Raw genomic sequence first — 24802 nt, forward strand, 5'->3', positions numbered from 1 at the left:
GTCCTTCAGCATCTTCTCTTTTTTACTCCTACTTCTTGTAGTCATCATTCTTAACCTCTCTCCAGACTTTTTTGCATTCAATTGCTCACTTTGGATGTCCAATAGGCACCTCCAAAATAATGTTCCCCAAACAGTATTCCTGAATTCCCCTCTCAAACTCCCCCCTCTTAGATGATGGCAGCTTCATTGCTTCTGCTGTCGAGGCCCAAAACCTTGGAGACAACCCTGGCTCCTCCTTTTCCTCTCACATGCTTCACCTACTCTATCAGGGAATATTGCTTTTCAAAAATATGTCCGAAATCTGACCATTTTTCAATTCTCCACTCTTGTCTCACCCATCATTATCACTGCGCATTCTGCTGTGGCCACCTGGCTTCCACAAACATGCCAAGCATGTCCTTTAGTCCTAGGACCTTTGTACTGGCTGTTCAGTCCTGGATGCTCTCTCTCAGACAGCCACATGATCAACTCCCTCATCTCTACTTTGCTTTTTTTTGTTTTCCCTCTTAAATGTGTCCTTCACTATAAAGCATACTCTGACCACCTAGTGAAGAGATGTGACCACCTTACACCCTGGATCTCTTTGTTCTACTTTTCCTTTTGTCCAAATCACCAAATACCTTCTAACACACTGTATAGTTTTTTATTTATTATATTTATTGTTTATTTATATATTTATTGTTTATCTGAGTGGATACCAGCAGATGGGTCAGATTCATAAGAACATTTGCTTTCTCATGTAACTTTCTTTCTGATTATAAAAGTGCTATGTTATAGAAATTTGGAACATGACAAAAACTATAAAGAATAAAAGAACCTATAATCCCAACACCAAAGATAGATATTGTTAATATTTTAATGTATTGTCTTTATCATCCTTATTTCCCACAAAGATTTGCCTTTACCTATTGCCATCATATTAAGGGTATGCCATCATATTAAGGGTAACCCTGCAGCACTGAAGGGTTTTAGGTGTATGGGGCGGTGGGGGTACAATATGATGGCATTGTAGAAGGATCTAAGGGCAAAGAGCCCAGTATAAGAAAATTTGATATAAACTCTAGGTGCATGGAGAGGAGAGAAACAGGAGGCAAGCATCATCAGGAGGAAGCTTGTGACACTTCAGATGACAGGTAAAAAGGGTCTGGACAGGCAGTGTCAGGGGTCACACTGATAATAATAACAAATTGCATTAAAAGTGAGATTCAAAGTATTACATAGTATTCTTAAATAGATCTAGTCAAGTTTTTTTTTAACTTCACTTTGAAAAACTACTATAATGCCAATGAGAAGGAAGTTAAATCAATATTTTTGTTATTGATCAGAATGTGTGAACATGGTACAACCTTTATGGAGTGTATTTTAGCAATTTTTATCAAGTATTTAAAAGATCTTCATGTGATTTGACTTTATAATTCCATACCCTGGAATCTAAACTACATATGGAAAAAGTTTTATGCAGACAGATGATGAAGACAGCTTCATGATAACTATAGAGAAATATAAATGATTAACCAGTTAAACAAATTATAATTTTTACATAATGATATAAATTTGTATCTTAAAGGATTTGTAATCAGGTGGAAATTGCTCCAGGTGTGTTTGTTTATTTTTTTAAAATGGTGCTGGGGATTGAACTCAAGGCCTGTGCATGCAAGGCAAGTACTCTACCAACTGACATATATCCCTTGCCCCCAGATGTGCTTTATAATATAAATATAAGTATAAAGCAAGATTATTTCAGGTTTGACTATAACCATTAAAGGAAAGACACATGGAAATAATCTTTAGTGAAATCCACCAAAAAAAAAATAGTGTTTTTTTTTTTATGGAGTAAAACTTAGATGATTCATTCATTCACTTAAATTACTTTTTTGACTCCAAATTTTCCCATGAGTATGTACTTCATTTAGAGAGGAATCTACCATTTTAGATATGTGGACTTGAATTCTAAAAAATGTTGTAAGTCAGTGGCAACACTCACCTGAGTAGATACCAGCAGATGGGTCAGGAGAACTATAAGAAGAATGTACCACTTTTTCTTCTCACAAGCATCAAAAAATACAATGCCCCAGAACACGTGCAGCAATATGATAACCAGCGTCATGAAAGCTGAAAGACAGTCAACCATTAGTGCCCAGTCCTACAGACACCAAAGGCTGCTGAACATTCTTTCATTGTGCACAGGAATGCAAAAAAGAGAAGTGTGAGTCTAAACAGCTTTTCCCCAATTAGCCTTCAGCCCTACTTAAGAAAGACCTTTTTCAATTAAAAACAGTAACTTCTGTTGAGTCAAATCTTCTATTACTAAGGTAGGATTTCTCTTTAGAAGTTTTCTTAAAAGGTCAATGGGAGAATAAAGTAATATTAGAATTATAATTATCTAAGATTATTTTTAAGCAACTGGCACTAAATTTGATCAGTGTCCACAGATTTTCTTGGGAATACAGCTTCTGTGTGTTATGTGTATCCTATGTTCTGGATAACATTCTTTTACTTAAAAGTGGAAAAATTTAACATATACTGCAAGTTTTAGCATTAAAAAAAGTTATATAAATTTCTTATCTGGTCACACAATAAAGAGATCATTAGAACCCACCAGGAGAAATCTAAGTCTGGCAATTCTCTTTCATACTGCTGGCAGATAAACAATCTAGCATTACCAATAAAGTGGAAAACATTCATTCTCTATTTCAACTCCAAGATCTATGCTATAAAACAGTTAGTTCTCAATCAATAGATCACCAGAACCTGAGAACTTACAAGAAGTGCAAAATACTGGAATCTACCACACACCTAATTTAGAAACAATGGTGCTAAGAGCCAATCAATTCCAGTTTAATAGCCTTCCAGGTCATTCTGATACATGGCCAAGTTTGAGAACCACTGCTCTAGAGAAATTCTTACAAATATTCAAAGGAGATATACACACAAATATTTATACCAGCACCATTTGTAATAACAAAAAACGTTCATCATTGGGGCTGGGGATGTGGCTCAAGCGGTAGCGCGCTCACCTGGCATGCGTGCGGCCCGGGTTCGATCCTCAGCACCACATACAAGCAAAGATGTTGTGTCTACCAAGAACTACCTGAATGGTGTATTCACACAATGGACTAATATATGTGATCTAAATATAAATTATCTCAAGAATATAATGTTGAATGAAAAAAATCTGTATAAAAATGCATAGTTTCATTTACTTGAAAAACATACAAGACAATATTCAAAAGACATAACTGTTGCAATTGGAGGAAAGCAAGCTATTAAATTTGGTGTGACAGTGTCATCATTTTAGTAATTATGATAAATATTTTAACTCAAGTAGGAGCAGAGCAATAGTTTTTAAAACTTTTTAAAAGAGAATTTCTCCTGGAGATAGATCCTGTGATAGTGTTGAGACCACGACAATGCCCAGGAGTTAAGGTTTTAAAGTTTCTTACATCAGAAAGGTGGTAACTGGCACAAAAGCAAACCCTGAGTTTTAAAAATAATTATTATAAAGTACTCACGCTTTAAGGGTTCCTAAAACCTAGATGTCATGAATATTGGAACCAGCTAAGTATGCTCTTATGGTCAAGTCCTACTTGGGAAATGCTCTCAGGAAAAACCTTCAGTCTATTCTGTAAAGCATTATTCTGTATGTTGTAGGCAAGTATCTTCAATACATCATTAGCCCTCAACTTGCTTCCAAATTTTCTGTATTTCTTAGTCCTTCTTGCTAAAAAGTCTTTGATAGGTTGACTTTGTCTCCAAAGTCCAGTACAGACATCTCAGACTAGCATTCAAGGCCCTGTACAATCTGGACCCAAATTCTGACAATATACCTCTACTAATGTATCTTCAAATACATCCTTAAAGTAGAAAACCAGAACTCTTCTTTTCTTTGACCATACTGGTTTTTTTTTTTAACAGATTTATCCTCTTGGCTACATACTCTCCAACTCACCAATATCCTTCCCCATTTCACCACAACCAAATCTTACTTTTATTTAAGATCCAGCTCAAATGTAATTTCTTCAGTGGATTCTTCCCTGATATATACATTTCACAATTTTTTAATAGTGAGTATTGAAACCAAATTTGCTTTACCACTGAGCTACAACCCCAGTCCCTTTTATTGTTTTTAAATATTTTTGAGACAGGATCTTGTTAAATTGCCCAGGGTGGCCTTGAACTTGCACTCCTCCTGCCTCAGCTTCCCAAGTTGCTGGGATTACAGGCATGTGCCATAGTGCCTGGCTTCCACTTTTTTTTAAAATCTGTACTCTACACATATTTAGTGAGCACTTAGATAGTCTGGCCTGAATATTATACATAGATCTTTGGTGTCAGACAATCCCGAGTTAGAATCATGCCAGCTCCATTGTGTATCCTTGGACAAGTTATTCAACTTCTCCATTTCCTTCATTTCTAAAGTAGGGATAATACCTCACAGAAAGCATAGTGCTTGGCAAACCACAGCTTTTCAATAAATGTTGACTACTCTGTGCTATGGTTAATGGATAAGCCAGGGTCCTTAGTGAGCCGTACTACAAGGTGGGAAAGTGAAGCAAAGCAGCAAGCAATTACCACATTTATCCAAATCCCCTGAGTATTTGGCTATGTATTAAAAATGCATTCTTTTTCATTCTTAAGATTTTTTTTCCTTCTGAATTTGTATTACTCTTACATTTATTTTCTTCCTGTCCTCTTCCATTACCTGCATAGGTATTTATTCAGTGCTCAGTATGGGACAGGTCTGTGCTAAGCACTGCATCTTCCACAAAACAGTTTCTGGGAGCCTTGCCTCATCTTTCAGCTTACTGTTTTATTAACATAATATCTAAAGGAAATCTCTCACATATCAAAATATTATACATTTCTACCTGACTACTTATTTAATAGCCACCACTGGTTTCTGACTGGCTTTGATTGGTCATCGTGAGCCCTTACCATCACAAGGTACTATGGCAGAATACTGAGAGTTATTGTTTATTCCCTCTGCAACTGTTAAGAGATCCAACAGACACTAAGACCTGGGTATTTGAACTACCCTGCCACATTCAGGTAGCTATAACTGCATATATGCTATTTTGATACTTCCATTAGTAAATGGAATTTATTTCAACCAGAAATGAAGGTTTTCTAGCAGCAAACCTCCTAATTTTTTTTTTTAGAGAGAGAATTTTTTTTTAATATTTATTTTTTAGTTTTCGGCGCACACACATCTTTGTATGTGGTGCTGAGGATCGAACCCAGGCCGCACGCAAGCCAGGCAAGCGTGCTACCGCTTGAGCCACATCCCTAGCCCAAAAGAACCTCCTAATTTTTAAGCCTTTCTCATTAAAGTCCTAAAAGTCCTTTAACGATTAGCCCTAATATTTGCTTTGTTCCAATATTTTTCTTAGGAAAAAAACCTTCTCCAAATATAAGAATACCAAAGTTAGCTAATAGATTAATAAAAGGAGCTTCCAGAATTTCCAATATTTTAGAATACCCAGAAAGCTGAACAATTTTAGCAAGTACTGTACCTCTGTAACAACTGTAGCTGTTTAGTTTGACAATGGATTTCCTCTTCTAATAATCTTCTAAGGCTAAATCTCTAGGCAAACAATGTTTCAATCTAAACCTTTTTTTTTTTTTTTTTTTGGTACTAGGAATTTAATCGAGGGGCACTTTACCACTGAGCTATATCCCCAGTCTTTTTATAAACTTATTTACTAATTTATTAGGTACAGGGGATTGAACCCAGAGGTGCTTTACCACTGAGTGACATCCCTAGCCCTTTTCATTTTTAAAGACAGGATCTAAGTTGTTTAGGGCCTAAGTTGCCAAGGCTGGCCTCGAACTTTCAATACTCCTGCCTCAACCTCTGGAGTCACTGGGATTATAGGCATGTGCCACCACACCTGGCTCGATCTAACCTATGTAAAAACAAAAAGTTTCACTGTTATCTTTAAGAGGTAACATTTAGTATTGCCTCTTTTACTAACTTCTTTAATGAATAAACCCCAAATATTCCAGCATTCAGATCCCTAAGTACCATGTCCTTCTCTCATTCCTGATATAAACTTTTCTGTCCCTATGAAAACAATGACCTAAGGTAGCAACTAATGCTAACTCTGGATTCCTGAGAGAACATAAACTGCTGTAATCTGTAATCTAGGTCTCTCTTAATCACCTCAGTGTGTTTCTGACTACGTTAGAGAGACATAAGGGCTGCTTATGGGTGGTGGCAGCAACAGAGACTTCTCAAAACCCAGCACTTGGCCCTTGCTGCCTAGAGGCAGGCTGTGAATACCAAAGGGCTTTTGGCTTCTTTTCTAAGCGTCTGAGGTTTCTGGGTTCTATGAAGTGGGAGCCTGCCCTCTACTCCTCCAGGTTATAGGAACCCTCTGGATTTGAGAGAGATCTCCAGTCAAGTGTAAGCAGGAGTCAGGTCCCAGATATTGTTCAGTATTAAAATTCTCCAGTATTAAATTTATCATCCATGTTTTGAGCAACTAACAAAAAATTATTATCCATTATTTTAAAAAATACATGTTAAAACCATCTCATATTATATGGCAGTAAGCAAGTTATGGTACTGTCCCTTTATACCAAAAAGATTATAAACAAGATGTCCCAAAAGCAACTTAAATGACTGCAGGTGTTTAAAATAGAACTCATCATTTCATATTTATGAAAACATTCCTGAGGCATGTTTATGAGTTGAATGGACTACCAAGGATATAATGTTATGTTTAAAGCCCCCCTAGCAATACTGAAGAATGTTGAAATAAATACTCTTCCCAAATTAACCCATCAATGTGATAGTGTGAACACTGGGAGGCCTCTTATTAGTCATGTAATCCAGTTCCCTCACATATGGAAAAAAAATCAGTCCCACGGGGTCCACTTTGAATGCTTCCAATTTAGGAGCTTACTTCATTAAATAGCTACTGTGGTAAATGTTCTCAAATCTGCCTTCCTCTAACTCAGTAATTTTCAGCTAGGGTGAATATGACCCCAGAGGACATTTGGTAATGTGTTTACTGAACACTTTTACTCGTCACATCTGGAAATGGTATTGTCACATTTTTTTCTGTTATCTAGTGGATAAAAGCCAAGGATGCTGTTAAAAGCCCTACACTATGCGAAAGACAGTTCCCCAATAAAAAATTATCTGGCCCCAAATGTCAATAGTATTGTAGTTGAGAAACTGCTCTAACTCCTGCTTTTTAATCATAGGAAAGCTTTTTGAAGAAATACAACTCTTTTTTTTCCATATGAGGCACATTAAAAAAATAATTGAAATTCCCTACATTAGTCAGCTACTGCCACAAAAAATGCACTAAGAAACCACACCAAGCCAGGTGTGTGGTGGTGCAAATCTGTAATCCCAGCAGCTTGGAAGGCTGAGGCAGGAGGATCATGAGTTCAAAGCCAGCCCCAGCAACTTAGTGAGGCCCTAAGTAACTTAGTGAGACCCTGTCTCAAATATTAAAAAGGGCTGAGGAGGTGACTCAATGGTTAAGAACCCTTGAGTTCAATCCTGGTGCCAATGAAAAGAAAGAAATCATGCCAAAGCTCATTGGCTAGAGCTGCAATTAGGAGCATGGGGTCCAAGGCAGTGCTTATGGCCATCAAGGGTACAACTCCACAATGGGGGACCCACTCAGGCAGCAAGCAGTGATTGTGGGCTCTCAGGATTCTATTACTTTCTATTAATGTTTCATTGACTTCATGAAGTAAATTAGAACCTTTTAAACCTTATTGCTGGTCTAGAGTAGTTTCAATACCATCAGATTTACCTTTTCTTTAAATGCCTGCTCCAAATCAGCTCTCAAGTCTATTCCTGGTGCCATTTATAAAGCAAAAGCAATCCTATAAAAACTTGGGTGAAGATTTAAATGAAACTGGATATACCTTCTGCAGCTGGACTGCATATGGGTTATGATAAAAAGGAAGAATCAGGAATGAGTCCAATAAAACAAATTGGCCTGAGCAACTAGTAGAGATTACATCAATGAGATGAGGAAGAATTCAGGGGTGCACCACATTAAAGTTGTTCAGACATCTCTGTCCTCCCAGATTTCTGGTGAAAAGTCAGCAGGATTTCAAATAGTTCCACAGATGTAAAGAGAAAGTTCCACTAGAGAGGGAAAAGCAGCATATCACCTGAAACAATGGATTTCGGCCTCAAGAAAAATATTCATATGCAAGTCTTCTATGAGAACTTTAGAACCATAAAAAGGTGATAAAATCCAATCACTCTACCTCTTAAAGTCAATTAATTCCTCAAAGTAATAGCCAAGATTTCCAAATATTTACCCATTCGAGAAAAGTCTGGTTCTGGGAAATTTGGCTAAATCTTGTTCCAGGATCATGTTGGAAAAACCTCAGAATACACCAATGAAATATGTTACACATGAACAATACCCCCAGATGTTATGCATTGCAGTGGCCTTGATGTGAACATTTTGACTCACAGCAGAGCTAAGGAGAGGTAGAAGAGTGAACTGGTGCACTGGTCCCAGGAATGAAGGGCATCCTTCATGAGAAGAGGGCATGGAACAGGTCAGGAAATTCTGGGATTCCCAGAACATAGCTTCTTATCATAGCCATGGAGCTATGTGGAATCAAGCTGAGGTTGCTGAGGAAGGCTATATGAAGCAATAATGGTGAAAAATAAAGGCTCTTTTTCCCACTTTGAAATGATTAACACTGGATTTAGAAGACAAAAAATACATTCTTATGGGGCTAAATGAATATACCATTCTGGATGATTTTCCAAATCTGACTTTTGTCCAATGCAAGCCATATTTACAGGGTAGTCTCTTGCTCATCACTGGCTATGAAAAAAAATTCTCTTTGGAATTCAGTGAAGGAAAAGAAACAAAACCCCAAAATACCAAAAATTAAGGGCATCATTGGATGAAAATAATATGGACCATTTCACACATAGAGAAGAAATAAGGTCTATGGAGAATGGAGAAGTGGAGGCATTTGACTGACTTAGATAGCAGAGATCTGTCACTCATCCCTATGAGGAAAGAGACATCAGCATCTCACAAGGTGACCTGGATTATATCTACAAGAGCCATCGAATATTACAGCTACAACCCAGGCCATTCTTTCTGCCAAGGATGGTGAAGCAACACAGATATGCTTATTTACACACTGCATGAGACTGATACCCATGATGTGCACACTTTATAAAGTATCACAGGCTATTAGAGTCTACAATAGGCCTAGGTGGTAACTGGGCTATGCACACACCTATTGTTACCCCCATGACAAGTATTTTCTCATTATGTATGGCCAAATGTTAAGTTCCATTTAACCTTGAACATGCATCTTTAAGGGATTCCCCAAAGATGGAGGAGTTGAAAAGGGGATGAAGTGGATTTAGTAGACCAGTAAAACTAGATTGTGAACTGGGATTCATGGAGAGTTAATATGTTTACTGTATAACTAAATCAAAAAAATCAGTTAATTAGTAAAGAGTGGACAGCAACTAAAAGGGAATCAAGAAAGTAAATTGAGGGCTGGGGATGTGGCTCAAGCGGTAGCGCGCTCGCCTGGCATGCGTGCGGCCCGGGTTCGATCCTCAGCACCACATACCAACAAAGATGTTGTGTCTGCCAAGAACTAAAATAAATAAATAAATAAATAAATAAATATTAAAAATTCTCTCTCTCTCTCTCTCCTCTCTCACTCTCTCTTTAAAAAAAAAAAAAGAAAAGAAAGTAAATTGAGACCTAATCACCCTAAGTGTGCTTCAGACAGTGGTAAAAGCAACCCTGGGTTCAATCCCCAGTACCAAAAATGTCATCAATAAAAAATGTGAATGAATAAAAAAAGGAACTCACCAGGTTTCCTAACTGTGACTGTGCTTTGGCAAATGAAGGCAGGGCTCAGTTGGTAGCTCTGCTGCAGACTGCTGGATTGGGCTCCTCACTGCAGGATGTACTCAGGTCTGCTCTATGTGTTTTCATTCAGGGGTCCATGCTAAGTGGACATTAACTATCAAAGGCATGTTCTCATGGAATGTGACCCATGTCCAAGAACTCAAGTCCAACCATGCAAGAACTTTTTAATGCTCTTACTTAATATTTATTGATTGACCAATTCAAGGCATGTGACTCAAAGTCAAGGGGCAAAAAAGTATATTTTGGCCACTATGAAGCCATGCAAGTATGTGGATGCATAATTTGATCACAAGAAATGAGAAAATGAAGGAAAAACTTGATCTCCAACAATCCTCTTAAGTTTTATTTTTATTCAAGCTCAATATTCCTTTTTTTCAATTACACTTTATAGGACAATTTCTAGATCTTTCAGCATGCTGACCCTATTCTTCCATGTGAATTTTAGTACTTCAGCATTCCTGTTAAATCACAATGATTACAAGTCCACATGTGGTCTTACCAGTACTGATTTTGCCCAGTGAAAAGCTTTAGTGGCAAAAAAGTTTTAAAATGTATCTAGATAAGAACACTGTTCAGAAAATATAAAAGAAATGAAATGGTTTGGGAAGTTTAAAAACATCAGCTGTCCTTTTAAACTGAGTAATAAACATTTTTTCACTTCTAAAGTACAAGGGAGATAATTCAGAGTAATATTCAAGAAATTATCCTCTAAATTCTGTTTTCTAATCTCAGAAACCAAATTTTCTACCTTGATAACATTCTTAGGCCACTTTGGAGTTTATAAAGCCCTTAAATATATTTTATCTAAATTAATTTAATTCTTAACAACTCTGAACTTGGCATTACTTTTGCCCTTCCTGAAAGATACTTCCTTTACCTAGTGAACAATGTCTTTCTCACTGCCAGGCCTAAAGGGAAGAGGCCTCTTCCCTCTTCCTGGAACATCCTTCCTGCACAACCCCCTTCCTTTACCTGCCTAGTTACCATTATCTTTAAGTAAATCTCAACTGCATGGCAGTCCATAAGCTGTGCCTAGCTTTCATTTTTCAGTAAATATTTATTGAGTGCCATCTAGAAACAAAGGACTCTACAAGGTACTGGGGATACAGCAGTGAACATAACAGTATAATCCTTGCGCTTACATGGCTTAGCATCCAACTGGAGAGAGAGACATTAAACAAATAATTACACCACTAGCTAATTAATCACAACAGTGGTAAAGGGATAAAGGCAAAGTACTATACTATACTATCTCTTCCTTATTGTAGCATTTATTATGCTTTATTGTAATTAGCTATTTGTCTCTATTCACCAATATGGATGAAAGGTATGACTATCAGCTATATTTTCATAGCTTGGTATAACTCCTACTGAATACAAATACCAAATAAATATTTATGGAGTAGTTAAATAATCAGATGGACTTGCTACAACTGCTAAATTAATGAACTAAGAAAAGACTTGAATTTGGGATTCTGATTCCAATACTTCCATCTCTATTCAGCATTTCCAAGAAATTACAATGATTCTAATAATTCAATGCTAGCTTACTACATAAGTATAAATGAAAAACACTTAACTCATACATATTATTTATAAACTACTCCTTTCTGTAACAAAAACCTATGTAAATACAGGTATTATATAATGTGTATCTTATTAATATACTCTAATATAGATATACTAATGACCTCATATTCCTATTTATTTTGACTGTTACTTAGGCATTTATAATGGAATATGTTAAAAATATAAATTTACAAATTTAACTGCAAAATTAAAAATGAGCTTGTGTCTAAATAAATGGTAATAACAGTAATTGCAAATAATATACAACAAAAATACAAATATACATATAATTTGGGGTTATGCTTAAATAAAAATCAATTTATTAAATGTATAATTCAAAGTTTATGCTTCAGAGAATAACAATAAGAAATTCACTTATTATAAAATAATGGCTATTCTTTCATTCCGTAGGTCATATTCACAGCATGGCCAGTCTATCATCCAAACCTGGCTAAAGACATTATCTTACTGAATATTGAATTTTTCTTTGAGTTCACAGAAATTACAAATACAACAACAGTGGTAAAAGGGATAAAGGCAAACGTGCTAGTAAATCTTTTCTTACACTCTTCCAAAAGAATAATTTTAAGTTGGACTTTTGAAAACCCGACTAGTTCATTGAAGGGAATTAGCACCATCTAGTGAAAGAAATTGGTAAAATTTGAAAATGAAAAGAAAATAGTTTCTGTAAGCAAGGTAACCAAGCTGTGTAAAAAATACATAAAACTAGAGTTTTATTAACTTATACTGAACTTTAACAGACACCAGGTATTAATATTACATTTGTATAAATATAACCCTCAGTACAATCATTTAAAAATTTTCTAGAAATATTCCTGTTATCGAATATTTACAAGGAAGATAATTTGCTATGTTGAAGGTGCCATTAAATAAGTACGATTTATTAACACACTTCCTGGTCCTCTAACTTGCAATCAGAGTTAAAGATCCTTCACTTTCTTCTACAGATGTTGGAAAGTCAAAAACTTCTGAAACTGGGCAAATTAGTTTGGTTACTGCATATAGGATGAATTCACATGAAAATGAGTGTAAAGGGAAGACTAACCATTTGCGGGTTGATGGCACTAATCTAGAGAGGAGATAACAAAATCTGAACTGAAATGAAAACAAACGGTCTAGGGAGAGTGGTGAAAGTTTACACTGGGTTTGGGGGTCATGACAACATGAAGAATGTCTCTTATGTAGCAATTTTTTTAAAAAATTTGGTCATACCTCATTATGTCTCTTTGACATCATCATCTTAAACATTTTTTACTTTTTTTTTTTTTTTTTGCCTTATTCTCCCTACTAGAGGACAAGCGGGGAGCTTTTACATAGAAGTTAATAATGATGGAATTAAAATAATGTGTGAGGGTCACTTATTTTAATTGTATAACTGCTGTAGAGATAACTAAAAACACAGTGGAGTTTTCCCCTCTGTCTCTAAAAGTCTTCATGCAGAACTTAGGAGAAATCTTAATTATGCATATTAGTAACTCAAATCTGCAATTGTTGCATCATGATGAAAATTTTTAGCTAGTGGTTGAAAAGAAATTTGAGTTGGTCCTTTTATACTGCATCTTTGGATAAAAATATCAATTCATTGGTTTTTCTTTTCCTCTTAATTTCAAGATTAAATTATACTGCCTATCTCCCAAATGCACTAAGATGTAAATTAAGTGAAGATTAGGACTTATAAAATTACAAATACCAAAAAGAACATATAGCCTATGGAAATTAAATTCTAATAAATACTTCAACTATACAGTAACATTGTTAGAATAACAAAATAAAACTACATTTTTTACAAGCTAAATTTCACTTAAAATTCTAAAACACTAACCGAAATTTTTATTTTCCTAGGTTCTTCACTTTATACTCTTTCTAAGAGTATTTTGCCTTGGTATTACATAAATTTCTATTCACTTGAATTCCTAAGCCTGCGAACTCTACTGAGGATGATCATTTACACTAGAAGGCTGACCATTCACAGCTATCAGATACATACCTGAATTAAGGAAAAACTGAGGAGAATCTCCATGAATGCCCACAATACCTGGCCCCAAGGAGTCAGACAGGGTATTCACAAAGGAAAACACTCCGCTCATGATTCCAAAGCCCAAGCCAGAAACTAAAAAGGAAGAAAAACACTGTTAAACCCTTTTCTTGCTATGATTTCTATTCAAATAAAAATTCTAAGAACTAGGGAATACTACTTTGCCAGAGGGGAAATGGTACATATGCTATTGTTGAAGCAGTGGCCAGCCAGCTCTGGAAAGGCATGTGCTTGCCTACATGATGAACAAAGAGAAATGGTAAGAGAAAGGGAAATGAACAGTGGGATGCAGCAGAGAAATGAAAAAAAAAAAGGATAGAAAAAGATCTAGAAACACAGAAGAAATAGATGAGGCAGAGGAGGATATGATGCTAAAGTTCTGGCTTTGGTTTATGGTAACAGAATCTATAGAGTTAAATTTGATGACTTAGAACCAGAATTGAACTTGAAGGGTGACTGTGCATGTAAGGCTTGATCCTGGGCTCAATTTAGAGACCTAAGCCCAATCTAAAAACATAATTCTGTAAGAATAATATGCAAAGATATGCCTAAAAAAAGATATGCCTGAATTAATATAAAGAGTCCTCCTAGTGCAGCTAAAGTCATGGTAAACAATCAGGGAAAGTGAAAGCTATATCACTATGAAATTGTTGGTTAACTAGAATATAGTATATATGTTAAAAACCTTTCAAACTTGATTAATATTTAATGAACATACAGAAAAAGGTAACCAGTAATCACTTTACTTCACATAAGGAACCAGGAAAGTTGTAAAAAAAAACAAATAATATATGCCAATAAGTCAAGACAGTAATAAAATACTGCTTGAAACCTATTAAAGATACAAAAGATATGATGAAGATAGTGGGGTTCTTTTTGAACCGGGGATTGAACCCAGGGGTGCTTAACCACTGAGTCACATGTATTTTATTTAGAGACAGGGTCTCGATGAGTTGCTTAGGGCTTCACTAAGTTGTGAGGCTAGCTTTGAACTCATGAACCTCCTGCCTCAGCCTCCTGAGCTGCTGAGATTACAGGTGGCATGTGCCTCTGTGCCCGGCAAGATAAAGAAAGTTTTCAAGCCAAGTCTGATTTTTTTTTTCTTAATGACATGGCATGGTTCTAACTTACCATAGGCCAGCAATCGCATGGAGGGTGCACTCTCATCTGGGTTTATGCTCTTCAAACCCTCACTGGCTTTTCTATAATAAAACCACACACATACATTTTTTAAAAAAGAAGAAAAAGCAGTATGTCAGGAAAGTACACAAGACACTTCAAATCCAGATACTTCCTAAGACTCTGATCAGGTTATACTCTAAATCTAGAATCCATTCAAACAAAACCCAGCACATTTTCAATTAAGTAAAATCAGCTGCAATTTCTAACTTCTGCCTTTTTTCTAAATGCTCATATAAAAAAGAAAAACATAGGTAAATAAGTCATGAAGGAATTAATTTAATAAGAAAAACAGCAACACTATATTTCTAAGCTCAATAAATATCTCAATATCCATGGAATTTACCACTCTGAACTTTTTTTCTTTTCCCAAAACACTGTCTTCATCTCCACTTTATCTTTTATTAGGGCCACACTTACTGCCTCCTTCCCTTCTGTCTTGCACTCTGTAGAACCAAACCTTTTCTCCTTTTGCTTCCTTATCCTCCTCTATTCTCTCCTCCCTCCCTCCCTCCCTCCCTCCCTCCCTTCCTCCTCCTCCTCCTCCTCCTCCTCCTCCTCCTCCTCCTCCTCCTCCTTCTTCTTCTTCTTTCTCTCTCTCTCTCTCTCTCTCTCTCTCTCTCTCTCTCTCTCTCTCTCTCTGCTTGGGATTGAACCCAGGGTCTCACACATGCTAAGCACATGCTATACCAGTGAGCCATACCCTCAGGCCCCAGGCAATAATTTCTTAAAGAAGCTGCCTCTTCCAATGGTTGATTATCACTAGTCCTCCTTACTCTTAAATCCTATAATACTGATGATCTGAACTCTCATAGGGGTACTTAATTATATCTGATTCTAAAATATTTTACATGTATATTTTATATCTCCAATAGACTTCAGGAAAGAAAACAACCTAATATTTTTGTTATATCCTGTAGAATGAAATGTTACAGGAATAAGAGGTAAATAAATATTTGAATGAAAGGATAGAATACTGCTCAACAAGAAATGTTACAGGAATAAGAGGTAAATAAATATTTGAATGAAAGGATAGAATACTGCTCAACAAGAAATGATCTTCAGAGTGATCATATGCTTCCTTTATAGCCAATCCACAAACACATCATTGAGCCTCCACTTTCCACCTGATATGTACAGAATGCTAGATGTGGCTGGTCAGCTCCACTACAGTCACTATTGCTACTCCTTTTTGGCCAGGAACTATGCAACAGTGTAAGATTCTGACTTAAAGAATATTTAAATTATGTATACTGAAACACATGTTTACTAAAGTAATAATGGAAATTTAACATTTTTGACTCATTTGTCAGCAAGTGTTGAAACAAAAAGGAGAGAGGTGAACTCTAAAAACACAAAACTAACCAGAACATTCTTACTTTCTGGCATTGTGTTAATTTAAATTTCAAGGTATGTAAATTCATTATAGACTACATTAAGGCAATGCAGAATTCAGCCAAAATACTAATATGCATAAGAAAAGTGTTCTTTGCTTTTGTGGACTCAAAAGAATAAGCCAGAAATTTAAGTGACAGTTTTCCTATTTCTTTGGAGCAGTAACCAACTAAATTATCCAATTTTCCTAAATAAAATAAACTTACCTATTACAGGGATCCTGTTAAAAACTAACTAAAGCTTATGAGTCATATGTAATAGTAATGAGCTCCTTCAACAAAGTTATCAATAAAGTAAAACGAATAAATTTTTTAGAATTTGTTTTATAAAATGATTCAGGAATAAAAAATATTTTTACTATTTGGTATGGCAAAGTACTGCTATCACAAACACATGAAATATATAAGTTCAAAAGTTTAGTAAACTTCCTCAATCTATTTTACAGGAGTGTTTGAGAGGGAATGTTTTGGCACTAATAGTTCTCAGTGTTAACAGTAGGAAGTGAAAATGCACAAAACATGATCAGTTTCCACGTTCCTGACACACAGAATACATGACTGTTGATGCAAGTAGTAGTGTTTTCAATTTAACATTTTACGGAAGTGAAAAATTATTTGTTTGCATTTATTATTGTATTTCCAAGAATGGAAAAAAGATCCCATATTTAAAAATATAAACTTTGAAAAATTACTAGTAAACCATACTCTCTTTGTTTGTTCTATTTTCAAATGTATATATGATAGAGGTATGCATCAAGGACTATGCACACAAATTAAATACACCATTTTAGAAATTAAAAAAAATATATGCTAATGCCTCTTAAAGAAAACTGTAGCAGAACTATGGGTATAGTTAGCGGTAGAGCACAAAGACCTGGATTCAATAACTACCAAAAAACAAACAGTGGTACATGCTTATAATCCCAGCAATTTGGTAAGCTGAGGCAGGAGGATCACAAGTTTGAAGTCAGCCTCAGCAACTTAGCAAGGCCCTCAGCAACGTAATGAGACCCCATGTCAAAATGTAAAAAGAGCTGAGGATGTATGTAGCTCAATGGTAGAGCATGCCTGGGTTCAATTCCCAGAGAACCAGCAACAAAAACAAACACCAGCGTGAACTCTTCACAATTTAATCCTGGCACCAAATTCAGGGAGCAAAATTTAACTGAAGCACTCCTTTAAACTTAAAAAGTTCAAAACCTACTTTGGCACTGTAGAGCATTAAACAAAATATTCATTAAACCAAAGACCCTGTATTTGAATGTAGTAAAGCATAGAAGAGAGCAATTTAAATGTATCCATGTGTTAGTTATCATTAAAGTGTCACAAAATTCTCAAATTTGTTTTAACTACATAATATCCAACATTTCTAGAAATTTCTAGGAAATTTTTGTAGAATATTTCAAAGGTTTATTAAAGATCCATTTTGCAAATGCAAACAAAAGCACCTGTTGACGTTTGTTCTACCACCTTTTTGGAAAATTTCCACAGGTCCTTTTACAGGAGTACATATGGTTTCCTGAAGAGCCAATGGTGATGTTGATAGGAAAAACAAGTGCAATGTGAAGCTGAGTTGAGAACACAGTGCCCAGGCAAGCACACTACTTAGACCACACTGCACAATACTATGCTAGATTCTGAGCATGGGTAAAAATCAAGCACTGACCAAAAGGGGCATGTCCACTGACCAAAAAATAAACTTGGAAGCCACAACCATGTCTTCTGAGATCCACATGAAGAAATGAGGAATGTTTAGTCTTGAAAGGAACATAATGACAATCATGTGGCAAAGATTTCATTTATTTGGTGAGTGGGGCAGAGGTAAGAAGGAGAGATTTTGATTACCTCAGTAATATTCTACAGTGAAAATTAAAATCATAGCACAGTAGTAATAGCTATATGCCAGAAACATTCAACCACTGCCAGATGTTCATCCATTAGTATTCCTGTGAAAATTAAATTTTTTTTCTTTCTTTTTGAGACAGGGTCTAACTATGTTACTCAGGCTGGCCTTGATCTGCTGGGCTCAAGCAATTTTCCTAATTCAGCCTCACCTCCTGAGTAGCTGGAGCTATAGACACACACCACCACACATAGCTTTAAATGTTACTTTTGATATTTATTTATTGCTCTCCAACATTTCCAGGGACTAATTTCATGTTTAAACCTTTTCAATTTGTAATTTAAAGTGTTTTAGTATGAAAAGGAAATTCAATATCTAAAAGTAAAAAGTTAAAAATACAGAAGGCCTAGCATATTAGCAAGAACAAATTACTAGAAGCCTATTAAAAGAGACGTTAAAGTTCAGTCTGGGTTGTATCTATGAAATTCATGGACAGCTGTAATTACCTCATTTGCAGAAATGGATACAAATGGCACATTTATTATTCTACCAAGTCTTACTATGTAACCAGGGCCAATCTCATGACTGCCTGAAAGAAAATATCATTCCAAGTTTAAGTTGTGTTTCAAATCAGAAGTTTCATATGAGGTCCTCATGGGTACCACAGATGACATACTCTGTGGCCCAAAAGAGGGAATTTGTGCCCAAGTTTATTTTTTTCCAAACATTTTTATTTTATAGATTTGAAACTATGGAAAATACCATAAAACAAACCACTGCTGTGCCATAATATATTCAAAACAATGGAAGGCATAATCTCCATAAGAATTATCTTAGATGGTCGGAAAGAACACATAAATTCCAAGTTGGAAGCATTTTTGTTGTTTCAATGACTATTTCCCTAGGTTGCTTTTCTCCATGTTACTTCTTCTAATATACAATGTATTTTCTTGTTCATTTCTTGGCCCTTCTCCTCTTATGATAAACTCCATGAGGTCAGAGGTTTTTATAGTCATTGATGTATACCCAGTGCCTTGCATTGGAATTGACACTGTCTGGCATCATATATATTCTCATGAATAATTTTTTGGAAGGGAGGCACAGTGGTGCACACCTATAATCCCACAGAGGCTGAGGCAGGAGGAACCAAGTTTATGGCCAGTCTCAGCAACTTAGGGAGACCATACCTTTAAAAAAAAGATTAAAAGGGCTGGGGATGTAGTTCCATGGTAAAGTGCCCCTGGGTTCAATCCCAAGTACCCTAAAAAAAAAAAAAAAACAAGGCCGGGGATGTCGCTCAATGGTAAGTGCCCTTGGGTTCAATCTCCAGGACCAAAAAAAAGGAAAGAAAAAGAGAAAAAGAAGATTATGTTTTAAAAGGAAGGAAGGAATCTACACAAGTTAAAGACTCAATATTTTCAGTCTGGAAATATCAAGAACTATGTAGTAAAGTACGGATCCTCAAATACTATAGGATTATTAATGTTTCACATTACCAAATCATAATTCAAATCTAACTAGGGGAAAATGATACAGCAAACAACTTACTTTAAAAGTCTGTAATAAGCAAATCGGAACATTTCTTGGATAATGACTGAAACCAACACTCCGAAGATTAGCACATATTTCTGTGTTGGTCCATCTTTGTTCTCAGTAATGTGGCTTGCTATGAACCATAAAAGGGATGAAAGGAGTAGAGACACCAACCAGAAGAAAGCTCTGAAAATCAGGAAAAAAATTATAAACATAAGGATTAATAATGATTTTAAATGGGGTCCAGGAGCCTTACTGGGAAGGAATAGATATCCTGAATTTTAAATAAGAAATCCTCATAAAGCAGTACTCTGGATCAATTGTTCTTAATGGTGCATTGTCTGTGGTGAGACAAACATGTGATCTAAGAGGAAAGTGAGGGTTGCCCAACAATTACTTGTTTCAGTGACCCTATTATGTGCAAGTGCTTCTACAAACTCTACCTACCAAAGACTACCTGACAGGAACCCTTGTTACTCTCTTTTCTTCCTAATGCTCTGCTCACTGATGTGTCAAAACCATAAAACATACAACTTTGTGACTATTGCAATTTTCATATCCTTCAAATCTGCCAGAAATTAAGGACTCAATGTTCAGATATCCGCAAAGATGTGTTTTCCAGGGAGGGGAAAAAAGTCTACTCTCTATTAATAGAGTGGTGAAAATCCAGAGGGTGAAAATCTAGATCAGTTATTTCCAAGCTTGGTTCTTACAACACTAGTGGGGATTTTAATGATCACAGCGAGCTTTACAAACGGGTTAACCCAAATCTCTTGTTTTTAAAATGACACATGTGATATAGCACATTCAATACAGTTGCAGGAGGCAACTGTAAATAAAATAAAGGAACCATTGGCTTTGCCAGTAAGATTTGTAGGGGAAGGCAGATGTGGCATGAACCAGTGAGAGCCATCAGGCAGGTGAAACATGAGATTATGACCACGTTCAGCACCAGAGTTTGGTATTTACCAAGCTCCCAAAAGGAGATGCATGATCAGGTGCTCCTGTGTTTTCATAAATTTCCAACCTTTGGCTGCACACACACCTAAATCACCTCGGGAGCTTTAGGGAAAAAAAGAAAAAAGAAGAAGAAGAAAAAAAAAAAAAGAGCCTGAGCTCGAATCCCACACCTTAGACATTCTGGTTCAGTGGATCTAAGGTCGGGAGTGGGCATCCGTATATTTTAAAGTCCCCAGGTGTCTCTAGTTGCTGAAGGGCGGAGAACTACTGTGCTAGGCAGTAAAGGCTATTTAACCGTCAGTGATTACAGATGCCTTTGAGAATTTGAGAAAATTAGAGACTACCTCTCCAGAAAAATTAAGGTGCCTATAGGAACTTATCCAATTTTTTTCTCATAATTTTAGTGGCTTCATAGCCCACTAAGGCCCACCCACGGATTTGCGATGCCTGCCATGCATCAGGGGGTTCTGAGACCCACAATGTGAACCCCTTCTTCAGAACCCGCAGCTGAGGTCTCCGGGCTCTGGGGTTTTTTTCCCCACAGGCCCTGGAGGAGGGCAAAGAGCCTCAGGGGTCCCGGGTCTTGGTTCCCTGGTCTCAACCCTCCTCCGATCCAAAAAATAGCAAGGTCGACTCGTTTGATGGGGACGCCAAGGGTCGCGGGTGCCCCAGGCGGGGGAGGGGGGCCCCAGCGTCTGGGTCTGCTAGCGCAACCGCCTCACCCGGCGATGAGGAAGATGACGCGCAACGGCTCGATGGCGATGGTGAAGACGTAGAGGGCAAGCGCAGGCCCGAAGGCAATGAAGGTGCAACCGAAGAACACGGCCGCAGTCATGGCGACCGCGGAAGCCAGCCTGGGGGCCCGGCAGGGACCCGAGAAGCGCCCGGCGCCGTCAGAGCTGGGGGCGGGGCGAGGGGCGGGGCGAGGGGCGGGGCCATGAGACGTCCGGGCGCGGTCGGGGGCAGGGCGCCGGGCAGGGCCAAGAGGTATCCGGGCGCGGTCGGAGCCGGGGGCGGGGCCGCGAGGTGCCCAGGGCTTTCATATAATACAGCTACTGATATTTAATTCTTATGGTTAAACCATGACCTTTGCCCATTTTAAAGTTAGTTTTTCTACTTATTTCACTGCGTAGTTCTTCAGACATCATCTATATGTTTTGGTTGAAGCTGCCTCACTGTGGAAGTAAGCGAAGTAACGAATGATAACTAAAATGGTCTATAACAATGTCCTTATCCCACCCTCAAGGCGCAGTACTATGTGGGGGAATTTGCGGTTATTGTATATTGATCATATTTTAGTTCAATTTTAGTCCCTAAGTCTATTTTAAAAACGAGAAGGCAATGAAAAAAAATGTGGTGAGCCTGCCCCTCTACATATAAAGACATCTTTACCTGATGTCTGTTGGAACAGAAATTAACTAGAAAAACCAGTGAAGGCACCACTAAAATATCGTCTGCAACACTCATTATTATTCACTAGAAAAACATTGTTTCAAACAGTCTCTGAATCATAATACCATCTTACATTTATCTAATACATTGCTGTTTAAACGTACTGGGCCAGGGGTGTAGCTTGGTGGTACAATGCCTGCCTAGTATGTGTGAGACCCTGAGTTTGATCCCAGCACGCGCGCACACACACACACACACACACATTCTAATAATATTTTCTTAAAAAATCACCTTTACAATGATTTCAAAAATCCTATTACAAATGAGAAGTTTAAGGCTAAGTAGCAGTGCTATTGACTCAAGTTTTTATAAACATATTGTTAAGTGTCCCCCAAAACTTGAAAACATAGGTACTAAGTGATGTTGGGAATTAAATCCTTAAAAGGTGACTAGGAAAAAGAGAAGGCAGGCACCTACAATAGATATAGCTATAAAATGCTAAGAATTCTTCCAACTGTGCATATACTAGCGAGTGCAGTTAAATTTTGCATTCTGGTAATACTAATAGATCTATATTTATTCAACCATTAGTTTATTCATTCAAAATATGTACTAAATGTTACTAAGTATTAGACACAAATCTAGGTATTTGGAATACACCAATGAAACAGATGTGTTCCTGTCTCCATGGAGCTTAAAATCTAGTGGAGAATCCAGACAGGCAAGTATGGGATTCTATGAAAATATGCAGGAAGAAAGAAAGGCACACAGTCCAAACTCATGAGGTTTTTGCCAAAGAGAAAGGCATCTAGTCCAAACTCATGAGGTTTTGCCAAAGAAGGTAATGCCTTACTCATATTTATCTAATACATTACTCTTTAAAAGGTATCAGCTCAGGAGTTAGCAAAGATAAGAAAGAGGGAGGAGATGGAAGGATAAGTGGAATGTGGTCAAAAATGAAGAAAACATTCTGAGAATGGAAAACATTCTGGGAGTAAGAGAGTAGTTCCGAATGGCCTGGGTGTGTGAGGAGAAAGACAAGAGGTAAGACTGGAAAGGCCAGTGGGGGGTGATCACAAAGGGCCTTGTAATCAGTTTTATGGGTTTTAGAGTTCACCTAAAGTGAGCTTTAATCAGGTGAGTAACAAAATCAGATCAGATATGGAAACTGAGATTCCAGATAGGAGGTGCTAGGTGTATTGTCAGGATGAGATAAAAGAGGTCTGAATCAGAGTAGTTACAGGAGTTTGGAGAAAACCAGAGAAATTTAAGAGAGAGTCAGGAATAGTGCATACAGAATTTAGTGACTAATTAGTTACATGAAGCGAGAGGAAAAAGTGAAGGAAAATGGATTCTAGAGATTTTTAGCTTAAATGGTTGCTATGAAGATGGGAGGAGGAGAAAATATGGGAAAAAGACACAATAATAGGTACCATTTTGGATGCCCTGAGATTTAGATGCTTATACGATAGCATGTGGAGGTGTCAAGTAAGCAAACTGAATAGACAAGATCAGGCGAGATCTGGACTAAAAATCCAGAATTGAGACTTTGCATAATACTTGGAAACTTAGGAGTGGATATAATCACCTCAAGTGTTGCCAGAAACCAATGTTTCAGGTACAAGAAGAGGAACCACAAAAGAAACTGAAAAGGAACAACTAGGAAGGTAGCATGAAACTAGGAGCATGGTAGTGTCACTGAAGCAAAGGAGAAAAAAAAAATTCACAAAGGAGGATGTGGAGAGGTTAAGCAAGGTACTAGTGAAATGTGTCCACTGGATCTTGCTATAAGGAAGTCACTTGTGTATGTAACACACAGACGGGTAAAAGCCATTCTGCAAAGTGTTCTTCAACTAAGAAAGAGACATTTGGCTTTGGAGGAGAGGAGACAGGAAGCCAGTTAAGGGAGGACAGGAGATAGAGGGATACATTCAGTTTTATTAGTAACAAATGCTAGTTTTCATCCTGCTGGGCAGGATAAGGAGGGTTCATAGTAGTAGGACGGAGTGAAGCTACTGGCCCTGCAGGAGTTAATCTGAGGACCCAAGTCTCATTAAACACTGATTTTATTGATGGTACAGAATGAGAGTCTACAGGAAATAATACTTAGAAACCAGAGAACAAAGTAATAACTACACTTTTATAGTAAATTCAGCTTAAAAAATATTCACTATTTGTTTTTAATACAATGCAAGAAGAAGAAAATATGAGATAAAGATAAGGGAGGAAAAATTAGTCATAAGAATCAGAGAAACCATTACTTAACTACCTAATTCTTTCAATGAAGTCTTTTTTATAACTCAAGAAAGTCCATTGAACTTAAATTCCAAATTTATAAACCAAAAAAGAAAGCTTCACTTAATATCAAAGAGATAAATTATAATTATGGTAGGGATATCAAGTAGTCTGCCTTGGAGAAATGAATAGTGTTTCATAGAATATTAGGGCTGTGAATAGACTGGGGATCATCCAATATAATTAAAAAAAGGCAAAGACAACAGATAAGGAAGAAACCTAGGAAAATGCAGGTGGGTCTCAATGTCTTGGTGCAGTTGGATCTGGTATAAAGAGGCCTTTATTAAAAATCAAGAATTCCAGGTTCCAGAATAAAGCACCCACCTGCATTTCCTAAGTTTTGTCCCTTTTATTACTTTTATAATTGTATTACTCAACCTTCTGTTATTGTGGAAAAATACCTGATAAAATCAACTTAAAAGGAAGAAAGATTTTGGCTCACAGTTTGAGGTTTCAGTTCATGTTTGGCCCAGTCACTTTGGGTCTCTAGTGAGGAAGTACATCATGGTACTGAGAACATGTGGCAGAAAAGGCTGCTCATCTCAATGCAGCCAGGAGGCCAAAAAAAAAAAAAAAAAAAAAAAAAAAAAAAAAAAAAAAAAAAAGAAAAGAAAAGAAAGAGAAGGAAGGGCCTGGGAATAGATTGTGATCCCCAGTCTATTCACAGCCATCCTTGTCTTTCTCT

General features: G+C 36.9%; 1 protein-coding gene across 1 annotated transcript in view; it reads right to left on the reverse strand.

Annotated features, from left to right (window-relative positions):
* The window catches only part of APH1B (aph-1 homolog B, gamma-secretase subunit), a 35867-nt gene extending 14533 nt beyond the window's left edge, over nt 1–21334 (reverse strand). The window contains exons 1-5 of the mRNA XM_081290447.1: nt 21153–21334; nt 19486–19656; nt 14653–14723; nt 13474–13596; nt 1985–2112 (exon numbers count right to left, since the gene is read on the reverse strand). Coding sequence (XP_081146573.1) covers nt 1985–2112; nt 13474–13596; nt 14653–14723; nt 19486–19656; nt 21153–21265 — 606 coding nt within the window. The 5' untranslated portion in view covers nt 21266–21334. The remainder of the gene's footprint in view (nt 1–1984; nt 2113–13473; nt 13597–14652; nt 14724–19485; nt 19657–21152) is intronic.
* Between the last annotated feature and the right edge of the window lie 3468 nt (nt 21335–24802).

This window comes from Spermophilus citellus, assembly GCF_964194105.1.
Source record: "Spermophilus citellus genome assembly, chromosome: 4".
In the NCBI taxonomy this organism is placed as follows: Eukaryota; Metazoa; Chordata; class Mammalia; order Rodentia; family Sciuridae; genus Spermophilus; species Spermophilus citellus.